The sequence below is a fragment of the Bombina bombina genome, chromosome 12 (genome assembly GCF_027579735.1).
Source record: "Bombina bombina isolate aBomBom1 chromosome 12, aBomBom1.pri, whole genome shotgun sequence".
NCBI lineage: Eukaryota > Metazoa > Chordata > Amphibia > Anura > Bombinatoridae > Bombina > Bombina bombina.
The window spans coordinates 38,238,988-38,261,621 of record NC_069510.1 but is presented as its reverse complement, the minus strand read 5'-3'; the positions used below and the strand labels follow the sequence as shown (position 1 = coordinate 38,261,621).

Genomic DNA, 22,634 nt, shown 5'->3' with positions numbered 1-22,634 from the left:
GTTTTTTCGCAATTGCAGTAATAAAGTGTGTTCAGTTTAAAATTTAAAGTGACAGTAACGGTTTTATTTTAAAACGTTTTTGTACTTTGTTATCAAGTTTATGCCTGTTTAACATGTCTGAACTACCAGATAGACTGTGTTCTGAATGTGGGGAAGCCAGAATTCCTATTCATTTAAATAAATGTGATTTATGTGATAATGACAATGATGCCCAAGATGATTCCTCAAGTGAGGGGAGTAAGCATGGTACTGCATCATTCCCTCCTTCGTCTACACGAGTCTTGCCCACTCAGGAGGCCCCTAGTACATCTAGCGCGCCAATACTCCTTACTATGCAACAATTAACGGCTGTAATGGATAATTCTGTCAAAAACATTTTAGCCAAAATAAACACTTGTCAGCGTAAGCGCGGCTGCTCTGTTTTAGATACTGAAGAGCATGACGACGCTGATATTAATATCTCTGAAGGGCCCCTAACCCAGTCTGATGGGGCCAGGGAGGTTTTGTCTGAGGGAGAAATTACTGATTCAGGGAACATTTCTCAACAGGCTGAACCTGATGTGATTGCATTTAAATTTAAGTTGGAACATCTCCGCATTCTGCTTAAGGAGGTATTATCCACTCTGGATGATTGTGACAAGTTGGTCATCCCAGAGAAACTATGTAAAATGGACAAGTTCCTAGAGGTGCCGGGGCTCCCAGAAGCTTTTCCTATACCCAAGCGGGTGGCGGACATTATTAATAAAGAATGGGAGAGGCCCGGTATTCCTTTCGTCCCTCCCCCCATATTTAAAAAATTGTTTCCTATGGTCGACCCCAGAAAGGACTTATGGCAGACAGTCCCCAAGGTCGAGGGAGCGGTTTCCACTTTAAACAAACGCACCACTATACCCATAGAGGATAGTTGTGCTTTCAAAGATCCTATGGATAAAAAATTAGAAGGTTTGCTTAAAAAGATGTTTGTTCAGCAGGGTTACCTTCTACAACCAATTTCATGCATTGTCCCTGTCGCTACAGCCGCATGTTTCTGGTTCGATGAGCTGATAAAGGCGGTCGATAGTGATTCTCCTCCTTATGAGGAGATTATGGACAGAATCAATGCTCTCAAATTGGCTAATTCTTTCACCCTCGACGCCACTTTGCAATTGGCTAGGTTAGCGGCTAAGAATTCTGGGTTTGCTATTGTGGCGCGCAGAGCGCTTTGGTTGAAATCTTGGTCGGCTGATGCGTCTTCCAAGAACAAGCTACTTAACATTCCTTTCAAGGGGAAAACGCTGTTTGGCCCTGACTTGAAAGAGATTATCTCTGATATCACTGGGGGTAAGGGCCACGCCCTTCCTCAGGATCGGCCTTTCAAGGCAAAAAATAAACCTAATTTTCGTCCCTTTCGTAGAAACGGACCAGCCCAAGGTGCTACGTCCTCTAAGCAAGAGGGTAATACTTCTCAAGCCAAGCCAGCTTGGAGACCAATGCAAGGCTGGAACAAAGGAAAGCAGGCCAAGAAACCTGCCACTGCTACCAAGACTGCATGAAATGTTGGCCCCCGATCCGGGACCGGATCTGGTGGGGGGCAGACTCTCTCTCTTCGCTCAGGCTTGGGCAAGAGATGTTCTGGATCCTTGGGCGCTAGAAATAGTCTCCCAAGGTTATCTTCTGGAATTCAAGGGACTTCCCCCAAGGGGGAGGTTCCACAGGTCTCAGTTGTCTTCAGACCACATAAAAAGACAGGCATTCTTACATTGTGTAGAAGACCTGTTAAAAATGGGAGTGATTCATCCTGTTCCATTAAGAGAACAAGGGATGGGGTTCTACTCCAATCTGTTCATAGTTCCCAAAAAAGAGGGAACGTTCAGACCAATCTTAGATCTCAAGATCTTAAACAAGTTTCTCAAGGTTCCATCGTTCAAGATGGAAACCATTCGAACTATTCTTCCTTCCATCCAGGAAGGTCTATTCATGACCACGGTGGATTTAAAGGATGCGTATCTACATATTCCTATCCACAAGGAACATCATCGGTTCCTAAGGTTCGCATTCCTGGACAAACATTACCAGTTTGTGGCGCTTCCTTTCGGATTAGCCACTGCTCCAAGGATTTTCACAAAGGTACTAGGGTCCCTTCTAGCTGTGCTAAGACCAAGGGGCATTGCTGTAGTACCTTACTTGGACGACATTCTGATTCAAGCGTCGTTCCTTCCTCAAGCAAAGGCTCACACGGACATCGTCCTGGCCTTTCTCAGATCTCACGGATGGAAAGTGAACGTGGAAAAGAGTTCTCTATCCCCGTCAACAAGGGTTCCCTTCTTGGGAACAATTATAGACTCCTTAGAAATGAGGATTTTTCTAACAGAGGCCAGAAAAACAAAACTTCTAGACTCTTGTCGGATACTTCATTCCGTTCCTCTTCCTTCCATAGCTCGGTGCATGGAAGTGATCGGGTTGATGGTAGCGGCAATGGACATAGTTCCTTTTGCGCGCATTCATCTAAGACCATTACAACTGTGCATGCTCAGTCAGTGGAATGGGGACTATACAGACTTGTCTCCGAAGATACAAGTAAATCAGAGGACCAGAGACTCACTCCGTTGGTGGCTGTCCCTGGACAACCTGTCACAAGGGATGACATTCCGCAGACCAGAGTGGGTCATTGTCACGACCGACGCCAGTCTGATGGGCTGGGGCGCGGTCTGGGGATCCCTGAAAGCTCAGGGTCTTTGGTCTCGGGAAGAATCTCTTCTACCGATAAATATTCTGGAACTGAGAGCGATATTCAATGCTCTCAAGGCTTGGCCTCAGCTAGCGAGGGCCAAGTTCATACGGTTTCAATCAGACAACATGACAACTGTTGCGTACATCAACCATCAGGGGGGAACAAGGAGTTCCCTAGCGATGGAAGAAGTGACCAAAATCATTCTATGGGCGGAGTCTCACTCCTGCCACCTGTCTGCTATCCACATCCCAGGAGTGGAAAATTGGGAAGCGGATTTTCTGAGTCGTCAGACATTGCATCCGGGGGAGTGGGAACTCCATCCGGAAATCTTTGCCCAAGTCACTCAGCTGTGGGGCATTCCAGACATGGATCTGATGGCCTCTCGTCAGAACTTCAAAGTTCCTTGCTACGGGTCCAGATCCAGGGATCCCAAGGCGGCTCTAGTGGATGCACTAGTAGCACCTTGGACCTTCAAACTAGCTTATGTGTTCCCGCCCTTTCCTCTCATCCCCAGGCTGGTAGCCAGGATCAATCAGGAGAGGGCGTCGGTGATCTTGATAGCTCCTGCGTGGCCACGCAGGACTTGGTATGCAGATCTGGTGAATATGTCATCGGCTCCACCTTGGAAGCTACCTTTGAGACGAGACCTTCTTGTTCAGGGTCCGTTCGAACATCCGAATCTGGTTTCACTCCAGCTGACTGGAGATTGAACGCTTGATTTTATCGAAGCGAGGATTCTCAGATTCTGTTATCGATACTCTTGTTCAGGCCAGAAAGCCTGTAACTAGAAAGATTTACCACAAAATTTGGAAAAAATATATCTGTTGGTGTGAATCTAAAGGATTCCCTTGGGACAAGGTTAAGATTCCTAGGATTCTATCCTTCCTTCAAGTAGGATTGGAAAAAGGATTATCTGCAAGTTCCCTGAAGGGACAGATTTCTGCCTTGTCGGTGTTACTTCACAAAAAACTGGCTGCTGTGCCAGATGTTCAAGCTTTTGTTCAGGCTCTGGTTAGAATTAAGCCTGTTTACAAACCTTTGACTCCTCCTTGGAGTCTCAATTTAGTTCTTTCAGTTCTTCAGGGGGTTCCGTTTGAACCCTTGCATTCCGTTGATATTAAATTATTATCTTGGAAAGTTTTGTTTTTAGTTGCAATTTCTTCTGCCAGAAGAGTTTCAGAATTATCTGCTCTGCAGTGTTCTCCTCCTTATCTGGTGTTCCATGCAGATAAGGTGGTTTTACGTACTAAACCTGGTTTTCTTCCAAAAGTTGTTTCTAACAAAAACATTAACCAGGAGATTATCGTACCTTCTCTGTGTCCGAAACCAGTTTCAAAGAAGGAACGTTTGTTGCACAATTTGGATGTTGTTCGCGCTCTAAAATTCTATTTAGATGCTACAAAGGATTTTAGACAAACATCTTCCTTGTTTGTTGTTTATTCCGGTAAAAGGAGAGGTCAAAAAGCAACTTCTACCTCTCTCTCTTTTTGGATTAAAAGCATCATCAGATTGGCTTACGAGACTGCCGGACGGCAGCCTCCCGAAAGAATCACAGCTCATTCCACTAGGGCTGTGGCTTCCACATGGGCCTTCAAGAACGAGGCTTCTGTTGATCAGATATGTAGGGCAGCGACTTGGTCTTCACTGCACACTTTTACCAAATTTTACAAGTTTGATACTTTTGCTTCTTCTGAGGCTATTTTTGGGAGAAAGGTTTTGCAAGCCGTGGTGCCTTCCATTTAGGTGACCTGATTTGCTCCCTCCCTTCATCCGTGTCCTAAAGCTTTGGTATTGGTTCCCACAAGTAAGGATGACGCCGTGGACCGGACACACCTATGTTGGAGAAAACAGAATTTATGTTTACCTGATAAATTACTTTCTCCAACGGTGTGTCCGGTCCACGGCCCGCCCTGGTTTTTTAATCAGGTCTGATAATTTATTTTCTTTAACTACAGTCACCACGGTACCATATGGTTTCTCCTATGCAAATATTCCTCCTTAACGTCGGTCGAATGACTGGGGTAGGCGGAGCCTAGGAGGGATCATGTGACCAGCTTTGCTGGGCTCTTTGCCATTTCCTGTTGGGGAAGAGAATATCCCACAAGTAAGGATGACGCCGTGGACCGGACACACCGTTGGAGAAAGTAATTTATCAGGTAAACATAAATTCTGTTTTTATTTTAAAAACTTCAGTCACCACTGCACCCTATAGTTTCTCCTTTTCTTCCTAGCCTTCGGTCGAATGACTGGGGGGGGCGGAGCTAAGGGAGGAGCTGTATAGACAGCTCTTCTGTGGGTGCTCTCTCTGCCACTTCCTGTTGGGAAGGAGAATATCCCACAAGTATGGATGAATCCGTGGACTCGATACATAACAAGAGAAAGTAATTTATCAGGTAAGCATAAATTCTGTTTTTGCCACTGTTTTGGTTAAATGATCATAAAATACAGTAGAATTGCCTATTCAATAATTGCATAATAAAAATACATTGCAATATGACTTAGGACCAGTGATCCAAAACTCTCGACTCTGATGAGATTATGTAAGAAGTCTCATCAGTACTGTGAGGTCTCAGAATTTTAGAAAGTCAAATTTTAGCTTGAGCTCTGATTATTTAGCTATGCGAGATTCGGGATGTGAACAAAAGACACCTACATTTACAATGTAATGCTCAAAAATAGAACCAATTTTTTTTCCATGATTTCTCTCCATTCCTTTGAGTTTTTTAATTATTATTTCCTGTGAATCCCGGTGTTCTAAAGTAACATGTATACCATAGGAATGTGTATACTACGTCACTTCCGGTGACGTGTAATCAGCTGTTGGAGGGGTGTGGCGCTCAATGCGCATGCACAAGAGGCCCAACCTCCTCCAAACATCTGTTTAAGGAGCGTTATTAGATAACAACGGGTCGCAGGATTCTATGGACCGTAATCTGCAATGCGCATGCGCACACGGCCCTTCTCTGTGATCCATTGTGCGCCACCGACTTGCTGAAATAGGTATCAGTTGACACCAAAACATTTTGAAACTTATGTTTGGAATAAAGGCTATATTTTTCAATGAAGTCCGGTGACTGCTCCAATATTTTATTCCGGTGGGGTAGGGAAGGTGAGGGTGTGTGGTGACCGCAGTGAAGGCTATTAGCCTCTATAAATTATGATTACTGGCCATATATTTCCTCGACCCATTGTTTACATCAGCTGTTTGGAGGAGGTTGGGCCTCTTGCGCATGCACATTGAGCGCAACACCCCTCCAGCAGCTGACTCACGTGACCTAAAGTGGCGTGGTATACACATTCCTATGCGGTATACCATTTTCTTTAGAGTACGGGGTCTTCATGATTTCTGTGTTAGTTTAGATAATTATCTCCTTTTTTTTTCTTTTTTCAACAGACGCCCTGGTTCCTCCTACATCCGTTACGCTGAATCTTCTATGAAGAATAGCTTTGGACTGAAATATTTGTACAAATTTTTTAACATCCCTTTCCTGCAGCTTCAGGTAAGATTTCATATGTAGAATGCTTGTACAGTAAGGGGCGTAGGTCTTCAGGGGATTCTTTGTACACTTTTCTTTCCTCTTTAAAATTCTGAAAGAAGATATCCACAATAGTGCAATACGTAATTCCCAAGTGAATGGCTCAATGGAAAATACTCAGGGAACATAGGAAGTCAAACCGCTTTATTGGGGTCCAATGAAAACACAGGATCAAGCCAATCACGAAGATTTAAAAGCTCTGTCAGTATTTTAATAGCTAGAATTTATATGTACAGGCATATCTTGTTTTATTGAAGGTTTGTGGCAACCCTGTATCAAGCAAGTCTGTCGGCACAATTTTTCTAACATATATACACACATATACACATAAATACACACATATATACACATAAATACACATATATACATATATATACACACATATACACACAAATATACACACATATACACATATATACACACATATACACATAAATACACATATATACACACATAAATACACATAAATACATATATATATACACACATATACACATAAATTCACATATATATACACATAAATACACATATATACATATATATACACACATATACACACATATACACATAAATTCACATATATATACACATAAATACACATATATACATATATATATACACACATAAATACACATAAATACACATATATACATATATATACACACATATACACACATATATACACACATATACACATAAATACACATATATACACACATAAATACACATAAATACATATATATATACACACATATACACACATATACACATAAATTCACATATATATATACACATAAATACACACATATACACACATAAATACACATATATACATATATATACACACATATACACACATATACACATATACACACACATATACACATAAATACACATATATACACATAAATACATATATATATATATATACACACATATACACATAAATTCACATATATACACACATAAATACACACATATATACACACATAAATACACATAAATACACATATATACATATATATACACACATATACACACACATATACACATATATACACACATATACACATAAATTCACATATATACACACACAAATACACATATACACACATATACACATAAATTCACATATATACACACATAAATACACATAAATACATATATATACACACATATACACATAAATTCACATATATACACACATAAATACACACATATATACACACATAAATACACATATATACATATATATACACACATATACACACACATATACACACATATACACATATATACACACATATACACATAAATTCACATATATACACACATAAATACACACATATATACACACATAAATACACATATATACATATATATACACACATATACACATATATACACACATATACACATAAATACATATATATACACACATATACACATAAATACACATATATACACATATATACACATAAATACACATATATACACATAAATACACATATACACACATATACATATATATACACACATATACACATAAATACACATATATATATATATATATATATACACATATACACACATATACACATAAATACACATATACACACATATACACATAAATACACACATAAATACACATATATACACACATTAATACACACATATACACATAAATAAACATATATACACACATAAATACACATAAATACACACATATACACACATACACACACACATATATACACACATATATACACGCATAAATAAACATATATACACACACAAGTACACATATACACACATATACACATATATACACATATATACACACATATACACATAAATACACATATATATACACACATACACATATACACATAAATACATATATATACACACATATACACATATACACACATACACACATAAATACACATATATACACACATTAATACACATATACACACATTAATACACATATACACATAAATAAACATATATACACACATAAATACACATATATACACACATATACACATAAATACACATATATACACACACACATATATATATATATATATATATACACACATATACACATAAATACACATATATACACACATAAATACACATATACACACATATATACACACATAAATAAATAAACATATATACACACACAAATACACATATACACACATATACACACATATACACACATATACACATAAATACACATAAATACACATATATACACACATATACACATAAATACACATATATACACACATATACACATAAATACATATATATATATATACACACATCACCAGCAATAGGATTATGACTCACTGAAAGCTAAAATTATTGTTAGCATTTTTTTTAATTAATAATTATTTTTAATTAAGATAAGTACATTGTTTTTTTAGACGATGCTATTGCACACTTAATTGACTACAGTATAGTGTAAATATAATTTTTATACGCACTGGGAAACCATAAAAATGAGTGTGACTCACTTTATTGCTATATTCAGTTTATTTCGGTGGTCTGGAACCGAATCCGCAATATCTCTGAGGTACGCCGGTATATGTCATAATCATTCCACTGCAATCTTTACTCTTAGCCTTTTTCTTTGTACTTAAAGGGACAGTTTACACCAAAATTGTTATTGTTTTAAAAGATAGACCACGCCTTTACTACCCATTCCCCAGCTTTGCACAACCAACATTGTAAGATTAATATACTTTAGAACATTTAAACCTCTAAATGTCTGCCTGTTTCAAAGGCTCTATTGACAGCCTCTTAATCTCATACTTTTGTATTTGCTTTTCACAACAGGAGACTGATAGTTCATGTGGGCTATGCAGATAACATTGTGTTCACGCCTGGGAAGTTATTTAAGATTTAGCACAACACAGCACTAAATGCAAGTCAATAGATAATAAATAAAAAGTCATGTGATCAGGGGGGCTGTCAGAAGATGCTTAGATACAAGGTAATCACAGAGGTAAAAAGTTGTGTAAAACTGGTGAATGGGTAATAAAGGGATTATCTATCTTTTAAAACAATAAAAATTCTAATGTAGACTGTTCCTTTAAACTGAATTCTGTGACTTTATCTCTAGCGTAGTGATTATCTACCGTATTGTAAATATCACAGCACTAAAAAGGGGGTGGCAATACTTTTCTTTATAGTTTGTAACCAAAGTGGTTCTAATCTTCTAAACAAAATGAGCTTGTAGGCAGCATGACGTCCAGGGGTTGCTATGCATGCCATTTTTTGTTTTTGCACGACAAGTATTGCTACCAATAAACTAAAATATACAGACGTATCATATAGGATGATTCACTTTTCGCCGTACCAGTTAATAGGGTTTAATTAAATGCTCACACTCTCTTTCTCTGGCGATCGGCTTGTTGAAATTGACAGCAGCTAGCGTTGAGGACTTTTTTTTCTCTTTTTCATCCTACCCTTTCTGTCTCATTCTCTGCCCTTAAGGCTGAAACCGTAACTGCTAATGTAAAACGATTCTGCTGAGAACTGATACAGGATCAACCTGACTTATTTATTTGTATACGGAATATGAGACTGTTAACTCATTTCTGCCCAGAGAGTAGTGCCGCACTAGAAGGTTAATAGGCAACTGAGCAGAGTAATTGGTTTAACCCCCTGAATGCCAAGGGGGTTACGGTATTTGTTAATTTATGGCGGCACAGTGTCTTTTAATCTTGTTGTAAATATAGGAAAGGTAAAGCGTTAATCTAGAAGTGTTAAAGGGAGGACACATTAAGCCTGTTATCCTTTTCCTCTAGATTTGGAGAGCAGGGGCATTTAATAGCCAGGAGGTGTTCAGTCAGCTAGTAAAGGGTTAATCACAGAATCTGATCTCGCCAGCCATCCCTCAGCAGTCTGTGACCTCTCTCCTGTGTTTCCCACAGCGAGAGACCTTATTACGACAACTGGAGACAAACCAGCTGGACATTGATGCCACATTGGAGGAGCTTTTGGTACAACAGGAAACTGAAGACCAGAATTACGAAATGTAGGTTATGAATTTGTGTGTGGTTTTTGTCTGGGCAGGAAGAAGCAAGGGATTCTGGACTTTGCTGCAAGGGGCTTGTGGGATATGTTTGTTAACCTTTGCTGATTTTGATTGGTACCTTGGGGCTTGTATTAAAGGGATGATTACTTCAAAATATTTCTGCCATGCACAAAAAAATATTAAAGGGACATGAAACCTTATTTTTTTTTCTTTTTATGGTTCAGATAGAGTATGCAATTTTCAACAACTATTTAATTTACTTCTAGCATCACATTTTCTTTGTACTCTTGGTATCTTTTGTTGAAAAACAGGGACGTATGCTTAGGAGCCAGCCCATTTCTGGAGCACTATATGGCAGCAGTGTTGCAAGAAGGTTATCCATTTGCTAGAGCACTAGATGGCAACACTATTCCCTGCCATGTAGTGCTTTAGATGCCTACCTAGGTATCTCTTCAACACAGAAGCAAAGTAAATTGAAAACTTTTTTAAATTGTATGCTGTGTCTGAATCACAAAAAGAACATTTTGGATTTCATATCCCTTTAAGTGAAAGGGACATGAAAGACCATATAGTTAGAAGATCTGAGTTTAGTATTATAGTGAATTAACATAGCACCAATGGCCTGATGATCTAAAGCTCTCCGCTCTAGAGAGAGATGATCTAAAGCTCTCCGCTCTAGAGAGAGATGATCTAAAGCTCTCCGCTCTAGAGAGAGATGATCTAAAGCTCTCCGCTCTAGAGAGAGATGATCTAAAGCTCTCCGCTCTAGAGAGAGATGATCTAAAGCTCTCCGCTCTGGAGAGAGGTGATCTAAAGCTCTCCGCTCCACAGAGAGATGATCTAAAGCTCTCCGCTCCACAGAGAGATGATCTAAAGCTCTCCGCTCTGGAGAGAGGTGATCTAAAGCTCTCCGCTCTGGAGAGAGGTGATCTAAAGCTCTCTGCTCTAGAGAGAGATGGTCTAAAGCTATCCGCTCTGGAGAGAGGTGATCTAAAGCTCTCCGCTCCACAGAGAGATGATCTAAAGCTCTCCGCTCCACAGAGAGATGATCTAAAGCTCTCCGCTCCACAGAGAGATGATCTAAAGCTCTCCGCTCCACAGAGAGATGATCTAAAGCTCTCCGCTCCACAGAGAGATGATCTAAAGCTCTCCGCTCCATAGAGAGATGATCTAAAGCTCTCCGCTCTGGAAAGAGGTGATCTAAAGCTCTCCACTCTGGAGAGAGATTATCTAAAGCTCTCCGCTCTGGAGAGATCTAAAGCTCCTCTCCGCTCTGGAGGGAGGTGATTTAAAGCTCTTCGCTCTGGAGAGATCTAAAGCTCTCCGCTCTGGAGGGAGGTGATCTAAGTTGTTTCGTCTGTACCGTGAGGTCGCTCAAATAATTTTTATAAAGGAACATTTTACCTTGTGAGCTGTTTATCCTGCTATACAGGGTACTGGGCGTGAAGGAGAGACAAAAACATTGCAATACAATGCTCAAAAAAAAATAATTTGCAATTGTTTTTCATTTTATTTAAGTTTTATTTTTCCTTTTTTATTTGACCAATGATATAAAACACAACCAAAGCACATTTTAAATCTATCTAATGGAGAAAAAAAAAGTCCCTTTAAAAAGTTAAAGGGACATGAAACCCCAAAATGTACTTCTATAATCTAATTTGTTTTGTACTTGTGGTATCCTTTGTTGAAAAGGATATCCAAGTATGCTCAGTGCTCAGAGGTGCTGATTGGAGGCTGCACATATATACCTGTTTTTGGCTCACCCAATGCGTTATCTAGCTCTCAGTAATGCATTGCTGCTTCTTCAACAAAGGATACCCATATAATGAAGCAAATTAGATAATTACAGTAAATTGGAATGCTGTGTAAAATCATATTCTCTATATGAATCATGAAAGAACAATTTTTTGGTTTCATGTCCCTTTAAGTTTGCAAGTAATTGATATCAGTCAGATGTTTAATTCATGGAGGATGTTATCTGTTGGTAATCTGTACTAGAAAAGGAACACATCTCTTAGGCATTATATGTACGTAACCTGGCCTAGGCTCATTATTGGAAACAAAACTAAACGCATGGGCTCGCTTCATAGCACCTTCCTAGGTTTACTCTTCAAAAAAGGAAACCATGAGAACAAAACAAATTTGATAATAGAAGTAAATTGAAAAACTGTTTAAAATTGCATGTTCTGACTTAATCAAGTATAATTTTACTTGTATATAGGGGTGGAAAATATCACTTTAGTTTACTAGTCATGGTTTAACAGTTACTAGGAAAAAAGTCAAATTTCAATTTTTTACTCATCCGGGACACAATTCGTTCATGAGTTCTTCTAGTTACAAATTCTGTATTTGTTATAAATTATATTGAAATTTCCAGTGGTCCCGGATGACTTAGAATTTGCAGCGGACGACTTAGAAATTTGACTTTTTTCCTATCTTTAACATTGAGTGGGCTTACTAGCTTTTAACTCCTGACTTGTAAACCATGGTGATATTTTTCAACCCTTGTATGTATATATATATATATATATATATATATATATATATATATATATATATATATATATATATATAATACATAATTAATGTGTTTAAAGGGACAGTAAAGTCATAATTAGACATTCATGATTTAGACAGAACATACAATTTTAAACAACTTTCCAATTTATTTCTATTTAATTTACTTCCTTCTCTTGTAATTCTTTGATGAAATGTTTATCTAGGTATGCTCAGGAGCAGCAAAGAACCTAGGTTCTAGCTGCTGATTGGTGGCTGCATATATATACCAATTGTCATTGGCTCACCCATGTGTTCAGTTAGAAACCAGTAGTGCATTGCTGCTCCTTCAACAAATGATACCAAGAGAATGAAACAAATTTGATAATAGAAGTAAACTGGAAAGTTGTTTAAAATTGTCTGTTCTACCTAAATCAGGAAATAAAATTGTTTGGGTTTCATGTCCCTTTAATGGATAAGCTAGTTAGTGGAATGGTATTGTATCCTCGGTCTATCTAGCTTGCTTTGTCTGACTTCAGTTATGATAGTAACTGTTTCCAAGTGCTGATTAATTAATTAGTAACTGCGTTACCCGTGTGAGAAATAACTAATCTCTTCTCCTATGCTCTGCAGTTTCCTGGAGATGATAGAAAATTATAAGCAAAACCCAGTGGCCTCCAATGGCCAAAGCCCAGGTTCTCAATCACCAGTGGTCTCCACAAACGACGGCTCTCCTGGCAGCTCCAGTCCGGGCACACCTCAGCTACCAAGTGCAGTGCCAGCTTCCCCACCCTTAGCTTCTTCGCCACCGCCTCCTCCTCCTCCTCAGTCTGATCTCCCTGAACCTAGCGCATCATCCCCTTCCACAGTATCTTCTCCTCCAACATCACAGGCTCCTCCTCCGCAAAAGAGAGGATTTATGTCTCGGTTATTCGGAAGCTCCACACCAGACAGTGGCCCAGTCATAATGGGTGAGGGCAGCAGTTATGAAGGTATTTTCATTCCATTCAAACCCATTCACTCATCACAGTGCTTTGTCTGCTCTAACCAACCACACACAAACCACCTTCCCTCCTTTATTGTTATGTGTAATATGTGGTACTGCAGCACAGTCTAACCAAGTGTGGTATTTAAATAAACTCATCGATGGGCTCATTTTTTTACATCTGTGTTTTAACCATTTCACATAAAATACATTTATTATTATCATGCATACGATTTGTTTGATTGGTTATTACGGCCGTACTCGTGGTTCATTTTTGCTGTGTACGTTTATAGGATCTTGTGAATCATTCAAATATATCTGTAGCTTTCAAGCACAGAAGCTAAAATACTACAGAGATGTTTTATAAAATGTATTGTGCCCTTGTCTCTCGCTCTCCGTAATTGTAATTTATAGTCATTTTTTATTTTTAGTAAGAAGTAGCCATTAAAATGTCCCGCATCTTATTTTCCAAATGCATTATGATTTCACCTTATATTTATATTCAATATAAACTGGATGCGTTTGTGTTCCAATGCATCATTTGTGCTGATAAGTACGGTAATTTTTTATTTTTTTTTAAATGTCCACAACAGAGAGCAGTTCCCTTCCTGAGCAGCCTCCAAAGGTTCAGAGCGTTGAGGATTTTATCCCTGATGAGAGTCTAGATCGCAGCTTTCTGGATGACACTGGAACTCAAAAAGAACAAGGTAGAGGTTCCCCCAGATATCGGCGAGACAGCGATAGGTGAGTTCTCAACCTACAGAAAAGTGATATACATCTTGATTTAAAATTTCAAGGCCAGGAATGCTTACAGTTTTCTGCCATATAAGTATTTGTGGGTAGATGTCCATGGACCAAGTAAGTTAGTAGAAATGTTTCCCAGACTTCTCAGGGGATGCAAAACCCCAACACTACACATATCACACCACCTCCTGCTTGACACAGTCCTGTGTACCTGTTGAGATAAAGGTAGGCCCTACCTTGACCATTGTCTTCCACCCCCTCAGCTGTGTCTATTTATTCAAAGGGACATTGAACTCAATTTCTTTCTAATGACACAGTGAGTCCACGGATGATCATAATTACTATTGGGAATATCACTCCTGACCAGCAGGAGGAGTCAAAGAGCACCACAGCAAAGCTGCTAAATATCACTCCCTACCCACAAACCCCAGTCATTCTCTTTGCTTGTATCAGTGCAAGGAAGGGGTAAAGTTAGGTGTCTGATTCTTCTATCAAGAGTTTGTTATTTCTCTTGCAAGGTGTATCCAGTCCACGGATTCATCCTTACTTGTGGGATATTCTCATTCCCTACAGGAAGTGGCAAAGAGAGCACACAGCAGAGCTGTCCATATAGCTCCCCCTCTGGCTCCGCCCCCCCAGTCATTCTTTTTGCCGCTCTAACAAGTAGCATCTCCACGGGAGGGTAAAGTAAATGTGGTGTTAGATTTGTAGTTTTTATATTTTCAATCAAAAGTTTGTTATTTTTAAATAGTGCCGGTTTGTACTATTTACTCTCTGGCAGAAAGTGATGAAGAATTCTGCTGAGAGGAAGATGATTTTAGCATGTTGTAACTAAAATCCATTGCTGTTCCCACACAGGACTGAGGAGTACCAGAAAACTTCAGTTGGGGGGAACAGTTTGCAGGCTTAACTGCTTTGAGGTATGTTTCAGTCATCTTTTTTCTAGTCAAGACAAGATTCCCCATGTGGGAAGGGTAAGCCATGTTCTGAGACTTAGTATAGAACTAGAGGCTTATTTAAGAGGGCTCATTAGACTGGTTATGAATTTTGCAGGGCAATCAATTATTTTATTTGACAAAATACTCTTTATTGACACTTTTAAAGCACTTTGGTGTTTTATTTGGGGTTTTAATCCACATGGCATTATTTTTAGTCACCTAAATGGGGCTCTGAAGGCCCCCACAGCTCCGGAGTGGGAGCGGCCTAATTTTGCACCTCAGTTGCGCAGTTTATTCTGACAGATTTCCTTACATGCTGCTTCACATGGGTCCAGAGACTGCTTGAGGCTTGATTTTCTCTGATTCAATCCTTAAGGGAAGGTAGGGCCACAGCAGGCTGCTGTAGTTTATTAACCGGTTGTTTGCTTTAGGCGGCTCCAGTTTGGGCATTAAAGGGTTAATCAGGCTGAAACTTGCTGTGCAATCATATCGAAGCATTAGGCACATACTGTAAAGATTTCAAGAGATTTGGTTCATTTTTCACCGTTTTGTAAAATAGTGTGCGCTTTTATTATTTAAAGGCACAGTACCATTTATTGCATATTGTATTTTTTGCTTGATAAAGTGTTTTTCCAAGCCTGCTTGTGTATATTACTAATCTGTTAAACATGTCTGACACTAAGGAAAAGCCTTGCTCTATGTGTTCAGAAGCCATGGTGGAAACCCCACTCAAAATGTGTCCCAAGTGCACTAACGTGTCTATACACTTTAAAGATCATATTGTGTCACTTAAAAATATAGCCCTAGATGATTCTTTGAATGAAGGTAATGAGGATAGTCCGCCTTCCTCTCCCCATGTGTCATCACCAGTTACGCCCGCTCAAGCGATACCTAGTACCTCTAGTGCATTGGCACCTATTACATTGCAACAACTGGCAGCAGTCATGGATAATTCCCTTGCGGCCTTTCTATCCAAACTGCCAGTTTTCCCTAAAAAGCGCGATAGCTCTGTTTTGAGAACAGATGAGGAGCAGTCGGAAGCTTTGGGAGGTTTATCTGATGTACCCTCACAACACTCTGAAGTAGGGGCGAGGAATGTACTGTCTGAGGGAGAAATTTCTGACTCAGGAAAAGTTTCTCAGCGGGCAGAATCAGATTTATGAGCATTTAAATTTAAATTGGAACACCTCCGCGTACTGCTTAGGGAGGTCTTATCAACTCTGGATGATTGTGACCCTATGGTGGTCCCAGAGAAATTGTGTAAAATGGACAAATTTCTAGAAGTCCCTGTATACACTGATGCGTTTCCGATCCCTAAGAGGGTAGCGGATATTGTTGATTGGGAATGGGAGAGACCAGGTGTACCTTTTGTTTATATAATCATAAACCGAAAACACCAGTCTTCTACTGGATACCAAAGTTACATAAATCCATTAAAAATCCACCAGGACGCCCCATCATTTCTGGGATGGGGGGCTCCACTGAAGGAATAAGTAACTATATTGATAGGTTTTTGCAGCCATTTGTAAATGACTTACGCACCTTCGTCCAAGATTCAACAGATGTGATCAAAAAACTCGATGGGATCAATGTCACTGACAAGACCATTTTGGTCTCGGATGTTGAATCCTTATATTCTTCCATTCCCCACTCTATTGGAATTGCAACTTGTGAAAAATTTCTCAACACAAGAGGAGTGGGCTATAGCAAACATTCTAAATTTGTAAGTGAACTTTTGAAATTTGTTCTGGAAAATAATATTTTCATCTTTGATGGCAAATATTATAAACAGAAACAAGGGACAGCAATGGGGGCTACATGCGCCCCAACTTATGCTTGTTTACATCTTGGTGGATGGGAAGATCAAATTGTTTTTGGTGAGCATTCTGATATAGTTGAGGCGCATGTAGCCCTCTGGATCAGATATGTGGATGATATCCTCCTGCTATGGGACGGCAGTGAGGAGGATCTACTTAAATTTGTTTCCCTCCTGAATAATAATAATCTAAATATCTTTTTAACGTGTAGTTATGATTCTAGTACTATTAATTTTTTGGACTTAAAAATTAGTAAGAACGAAGGTAAAATTGAAACAGAAGTGTTCCGAAAACCGACTGCAACTAATAGCCTTCTCTTGGGAACGAGTCACCATCCTGAAAATCTTAAGAGGGGTATCCCCTATGGGCAATTTCTGCGGTTACGCAGAATTTGTTCTAGAGACCAAACTTTTAAACAACAGGCAAAAGATATGGCGACTCGCTTTTTGGAGAGAGGCTATTCAAAAAGATGCGTAAAAAGAGCACTCTATAGAGCATCTCAGCATCAAAGAAAAGATCTGCTGTATCAAAAGAAAACCAAAAGTGAGAATGTGGAAGACACTAAAATCAGATTTATCACTAAATACAATGCCCACTGGAGTAAAGTTAAAAATATTTTAAATAACAATTGGCATTTGCTGACTAATGATTCTACATTACACCAACATGTGGGGGACTATCCCCTAATGACAGCAAGGAGACCTAGCAATTTGAAAGATCTCCTTGTCAAGAGCGAATTTAACAAAGTGCCTACATGTAACTGGTTAGAACGTAACGCTCAAAGATAGTTGGTAGTTCCCCCTGTAATCACTGTGTCTGCTGTAAATTCATGCAGAAAACTAAGACCTTTAGCACAAATACAGGAGTCACATATAAAATCAATTCATTCATTAATTGTTCTACAAAAGGAGTCATATATCTTCTCTATTGCTCGTGTAAATGTTTTTATGTGGGTAAAACTTTTAGAGAATTACGCTCCCGCATTACAGAACATAGAGACGATGTAAAGGACTTCAATATTGATAGCCCAGTGGCGAGACATTTTGCTCAATTTCACAAGTCAAAAACTGATGAACTTCGTTTTATTGGAATAGAATCAGTTAAACTGAGTATGCGTGGGGGGGACATTGACAGAATTCTTTTACAAAAAGAAACAAGATGGATGTACAAACTGAACACCCTATCTCCCAATGGCTTAAACGAAAAATTGGAATTTGCTTCTTTTTTAAGCTAATTCCTTATACCTTACTTTGTCTGCACATCTCCATTTATTTCTATATATGTATGGAATATGGGATCTCAAAAGAAATAAGATCAAAATAAAACAAAATTGTAAACACATACTATTATGATGAGCTAAATTGCACATATTTGCTGTTAGAGTAATTTGACACACATAACATTACATATCAAGTATTGTCTTTTTAAATATTGCACAATGGTGTATTAAAAATAAAATTGTTTTTTAGTACATTTTGTATATATGATTTGTTGCGGATGTGTGTGTGAGTGAGCATCTGAAACATTGAAGTGTATTCAATCAATTTCTGCTATGGAATACTTCACCTTGGTTACATGAGAAGCCCTGCATATAGCTGTATCTAAAAGTAACAATTGCAAAGACATTGTAACAGCGACGCAGTGGCTAATTGTGATTGACATGAATTTCATCAAATGAAAAAGATTCTGGAAACCGGCATCCAATAAAAGGGATGGTAATCAAGGTGTCGTTAGCACCTGGAAGAAGCTCCATGCTGCACTGACTGAAGGAGCGAAACAAGCGTTTGGACTCGTCGTGCTTGGCAGCCCTTACAGCAGATCTCCTGCTCATCCCGACTTACCCCTGATGTTTGGACGCTCTAAGAACGAGGCAGCTAGGAGGGGCGACCGCGTGAACAAATACAGGTAGAATATATTATACGCATCTGTACACCGAATATTACTGTCTTAAAAGAAAACAGCACCTGTGAATAAAGACGCGTGTTTCCATTGCTCCTCCTATGCTATGCCTTTAAAGCACTATTTGACTCAGTAACAATTGGGGTTAAAGTCTGAAGTGACTGGTCTCTATACACCGGGGACTGTATAACTGCATCCATTTTTTGCATTAACGCTGCACTTATTGGATTACAAATATCTGCAAGTCTTAAACAGACTGTTTTTGGTCTATTTTCCCTGGTGCACCAGATAATAATTTCTTGGCCAGTACTTTATAACACTGTTTTGTGCGGGATCTACTGTATGAATGTGAATGTGTGTTTTGTGCATTTAGTTAATAAATATTTATATCGTTTTTGACATATAGGCTTTTTGTGTATTTATTTAATTTTACAGTTGTGCTGGATTTACCTAGACTTTTGGGAATTTCCTATTGTGAAGTCCCCACTTCCTTTTCTATGTTGTTTCATATGTATTTTTCTAGGAAGCACCTGTTCTCTAGTGACTCATCTTATTAACTTATTAGTGTGCAACTCTTTTCTTGTGTCTTTTTGTCTACCTTTTGTTCCCCCCCCTATCTTTAAGAAAATGTTCCCCATAACTGATCCCAGGCGGGACGCGTGGCAGACGGTCCCTAAGGTAGAGGGGGCAGTTTCAACACTTGCTAAGCGCACAACTATACCAATTGAAGACAGTTGTGCTTTCAAAGATCCTATGGATAAAAAATTAGAGGGTTTACTAAAGAAAATATTTGTTCAACAAGGTTTCCTTATCCAACCTATTGCCTGCATTATTCCTGTAACTACTGCAGCGGCTTTTTGGTTTGAGGCGCTGGAGGAGTCGCTCCAGAGGGAGACTTCATTTGACGAAGTCATGGATAGAATTAATGCTCTAAAACTGGCTAATTCTTTTATCACAGATGCCGCTTTGCAATTAGCTAAGTTAGCGGCGAAAAATTCTGGTTTTGCCATCATGGCGCGCAGAGCCCTTTGGCTCAAGTCATGGTCGGCCGACGTGTCGTCCAAAACAAAATTACTAAATATTCCTTTCAAGGGAAAGACCCTTTTCGGTCCCGAGTTGAAAGAGATTATCTCGGATATCACTGGGGGAAAGGGCCATGCCCTCCCGCAAGATAGGCCTTTTAAGGCTAAAAACAAGGCTAATTTTCGCTCCTTTCGCAACTTCAGGAGCGGTCCTGCTTCAACCTCTGCAACCGCAAAGCAAGAGGGTAACGCTTCACAGCCCAAAGCAACTTGGAAACCTTTGCAGGGCTGGAACAAGGGTAAACAGGCCAAAAAGCCGGCGGCTGCTACTAAGACAGCATGAAGGGGTAGCCCCCGATCCGGGACCGGATCTGGTAGGGGGCAGACTCTCTCTCTTTGCTCAGGCTTGGGCAAGAGATGTTCCAGATCCCTGGGCATTAGAGATCGTTGCTCAGGGATATCTTCTAGAATTCAAGGACTCTCCTCCAAGGGGAAGGTTCCACATTTCTCGTCTGTCTACAGACCAGAAAAAGAAAGAGGCGTTCTTACGCTGTGTAGAAGACCTACTCAAGATGGGAGTAATATATCCAGTTCCAATTACAGAACAAGGACTGGGTTTTTACTCAAACCTGTTTGTGGTTCCCAAAAAGGAAGGAACTTTCAGGCCAATCCTGGATCTAAAAATTCTAAACAAATTCCTCAGAGTTCCATCATTCAAGATGGAGACCATTCGGACAATCTTACCCATGATCCAGGAAGGTCAATATATGACTACCGTGGATCTAAAGGATGCGTACCTACATATTCCTATCCACAAAGATCATCATCAGTTCCTAAGGTTCGCCTTTCTGGACAAGCATTACCAGTTTGTGGCCCTTCCCTTCGGGTTGGCCACCGCTCCCAGAATTTTCACAAAGGTGCTAGGGTCCCTTCTAAGACTGCGGTGCATTGCAGTAGCACCTTATCTGGACGACATCTTAATACAGGCTTCGTCTTTTCCCAGAGCCAAGGCTCACACAGAGATTGTTCTGGCCTTTCTAAGGTCTCACGGGTGGAAGGTGAACGTCGAAAAAAGTTCTCTGTCCCCGCTCACAAAGGTTCCCTTCCTGGGAACACTAATAGACTCGGTAGAAATGAAAATATTTCTGACGGAGGTCAGAAAATTAAAACTTTTAACTACTTGCCGAGTTCTTCATTCCATTCCTCGGCCATCTGTAGCTCAGTGCATGGAGGTAATCGGATTAATGGTAGCGGCAATGGACGTAGTCCCTTTTGCTCGAATACATCTCAGACCACTGCAACTGTGCATGCTCAAACAGCGGAATGGGGATTATGCAGATTTATCTCCTCAAATACAACTGGACCAGAAAACCAGAGATTCTCTTCTCTGGTGGTTGTCTCAGGATCACCTGTCTCAGGGAATGAGCTTCCGCAGACCGGAGTGGATCATTGTAACGACCGACGCCAGTCTGTTAGGCTGGGGCACGGTCTGGGACTCCCTGAAAGCTCAGGGCCTATGGTCTCGGGAAGAGTCTCTTCTTCCGATAAACATTTTGGAACTGAGAGCGATATTCAACACGCTCCAGGCTTGGCCGCAACTAGCGGCTGCAAAATTTATCAGGTTTCAGTCGGACAACATCACGACTGTAGCTTACATCAATCATCAGGGGGGAACAAAGAGTTTCCTAGCGATGAAGGAAGTAACCAAAATAATCAGGTGGGCGGAGGATCACTCCTGCCATCTCTCTGCAATTCACATCCCAGGAGTAGACAACTGGGAGGCGGATTTTCTAAGTCGTCAGACTTTTCACCCGGTGGAGTGGGAACTCCACCCGGAGGTTTTTGCTCAGCTGACCCAGCTATGGGGCATTCCAGAATTGGATCTGATGGCGTCCCGTCAGAACACCAAACTTCCTCTTTACGGATCCAGGTCCAGGGACCCCAAGGCGGCATTGATAGATGCTCTAGTAGCGCCTTGGTCCTTCAGTCTGGCTTATGTCTTTCCACCGTTTCCCCTTCTCCCTCGGCTGGTAGCCAGAATCAAACAGGAGAAGGCTTCGGTAATTCTGATAGCGCCTGCGTGGCCACGCAGGACTTGATATGCAGACCTAGTGGACACTGCCAATGAGGCAGGATCTTCTAATACAGGGTCCATTCAAGCATCCAAATCTAGTTTCTCTACAACTGACTGCTTGGAGATTGAACGCTTAATTCTATCGCAGCGTGGGTTCTCTGAATCAGTTATAGATACTCTGATCCAGGCTAGAAAGCCTGTCACCAGGAAAATTTACCATAAGATATGGCGGAAATATCTTTGTTGGTGTGAATCCAAGGGTTACTCGTGTAGTAAGATTAGGATTCCAAGGATATTGTCTTTTCTCCAAGAAGGATTGGAGAAAGGCTTGTCAGCTAGTTCCTTAAAGGGACAGA

General features: G+C 39.9%; 1 protein-coding gene across 2 annotated transcripts in view; it reads left to right on the top strand.

The window, feature by feature from the left end:
• RABL6 (RAB, member RAS oncogene family like 6) overlaps window positions 1-22,634 on the top strand; it is a 169,799-nt gene that overhangs the window by 89,388 nt on the left and 57,777 nt on the right. Inside the window, exons 8-11 of one of the 2 annotated variants that reach the window (XM_053695822.1) lie at window positions 6,105-6,210; window positions 10,200-10,303; window positions 13,433-13,770; window positions 14,378-14,528. In XM_053695822.1, the coding sequence (XP_053551797.1) occupies window positions 6,105-6,210; window positions 10,200-10,303; window positions 13,433-13,770; window positions 14,378-14,528 (699 nt within the window). Of the gene's footprint in view, window positions 1-6,104; window positions 6,211-10,199; window positions 10,304-13,432; window positions 13,792-14,377; window positions 14,529-22,634 lie in introns of both variants that reach the window. The other variant, XM_053695821.1, reaches the window with a different exon arrangement.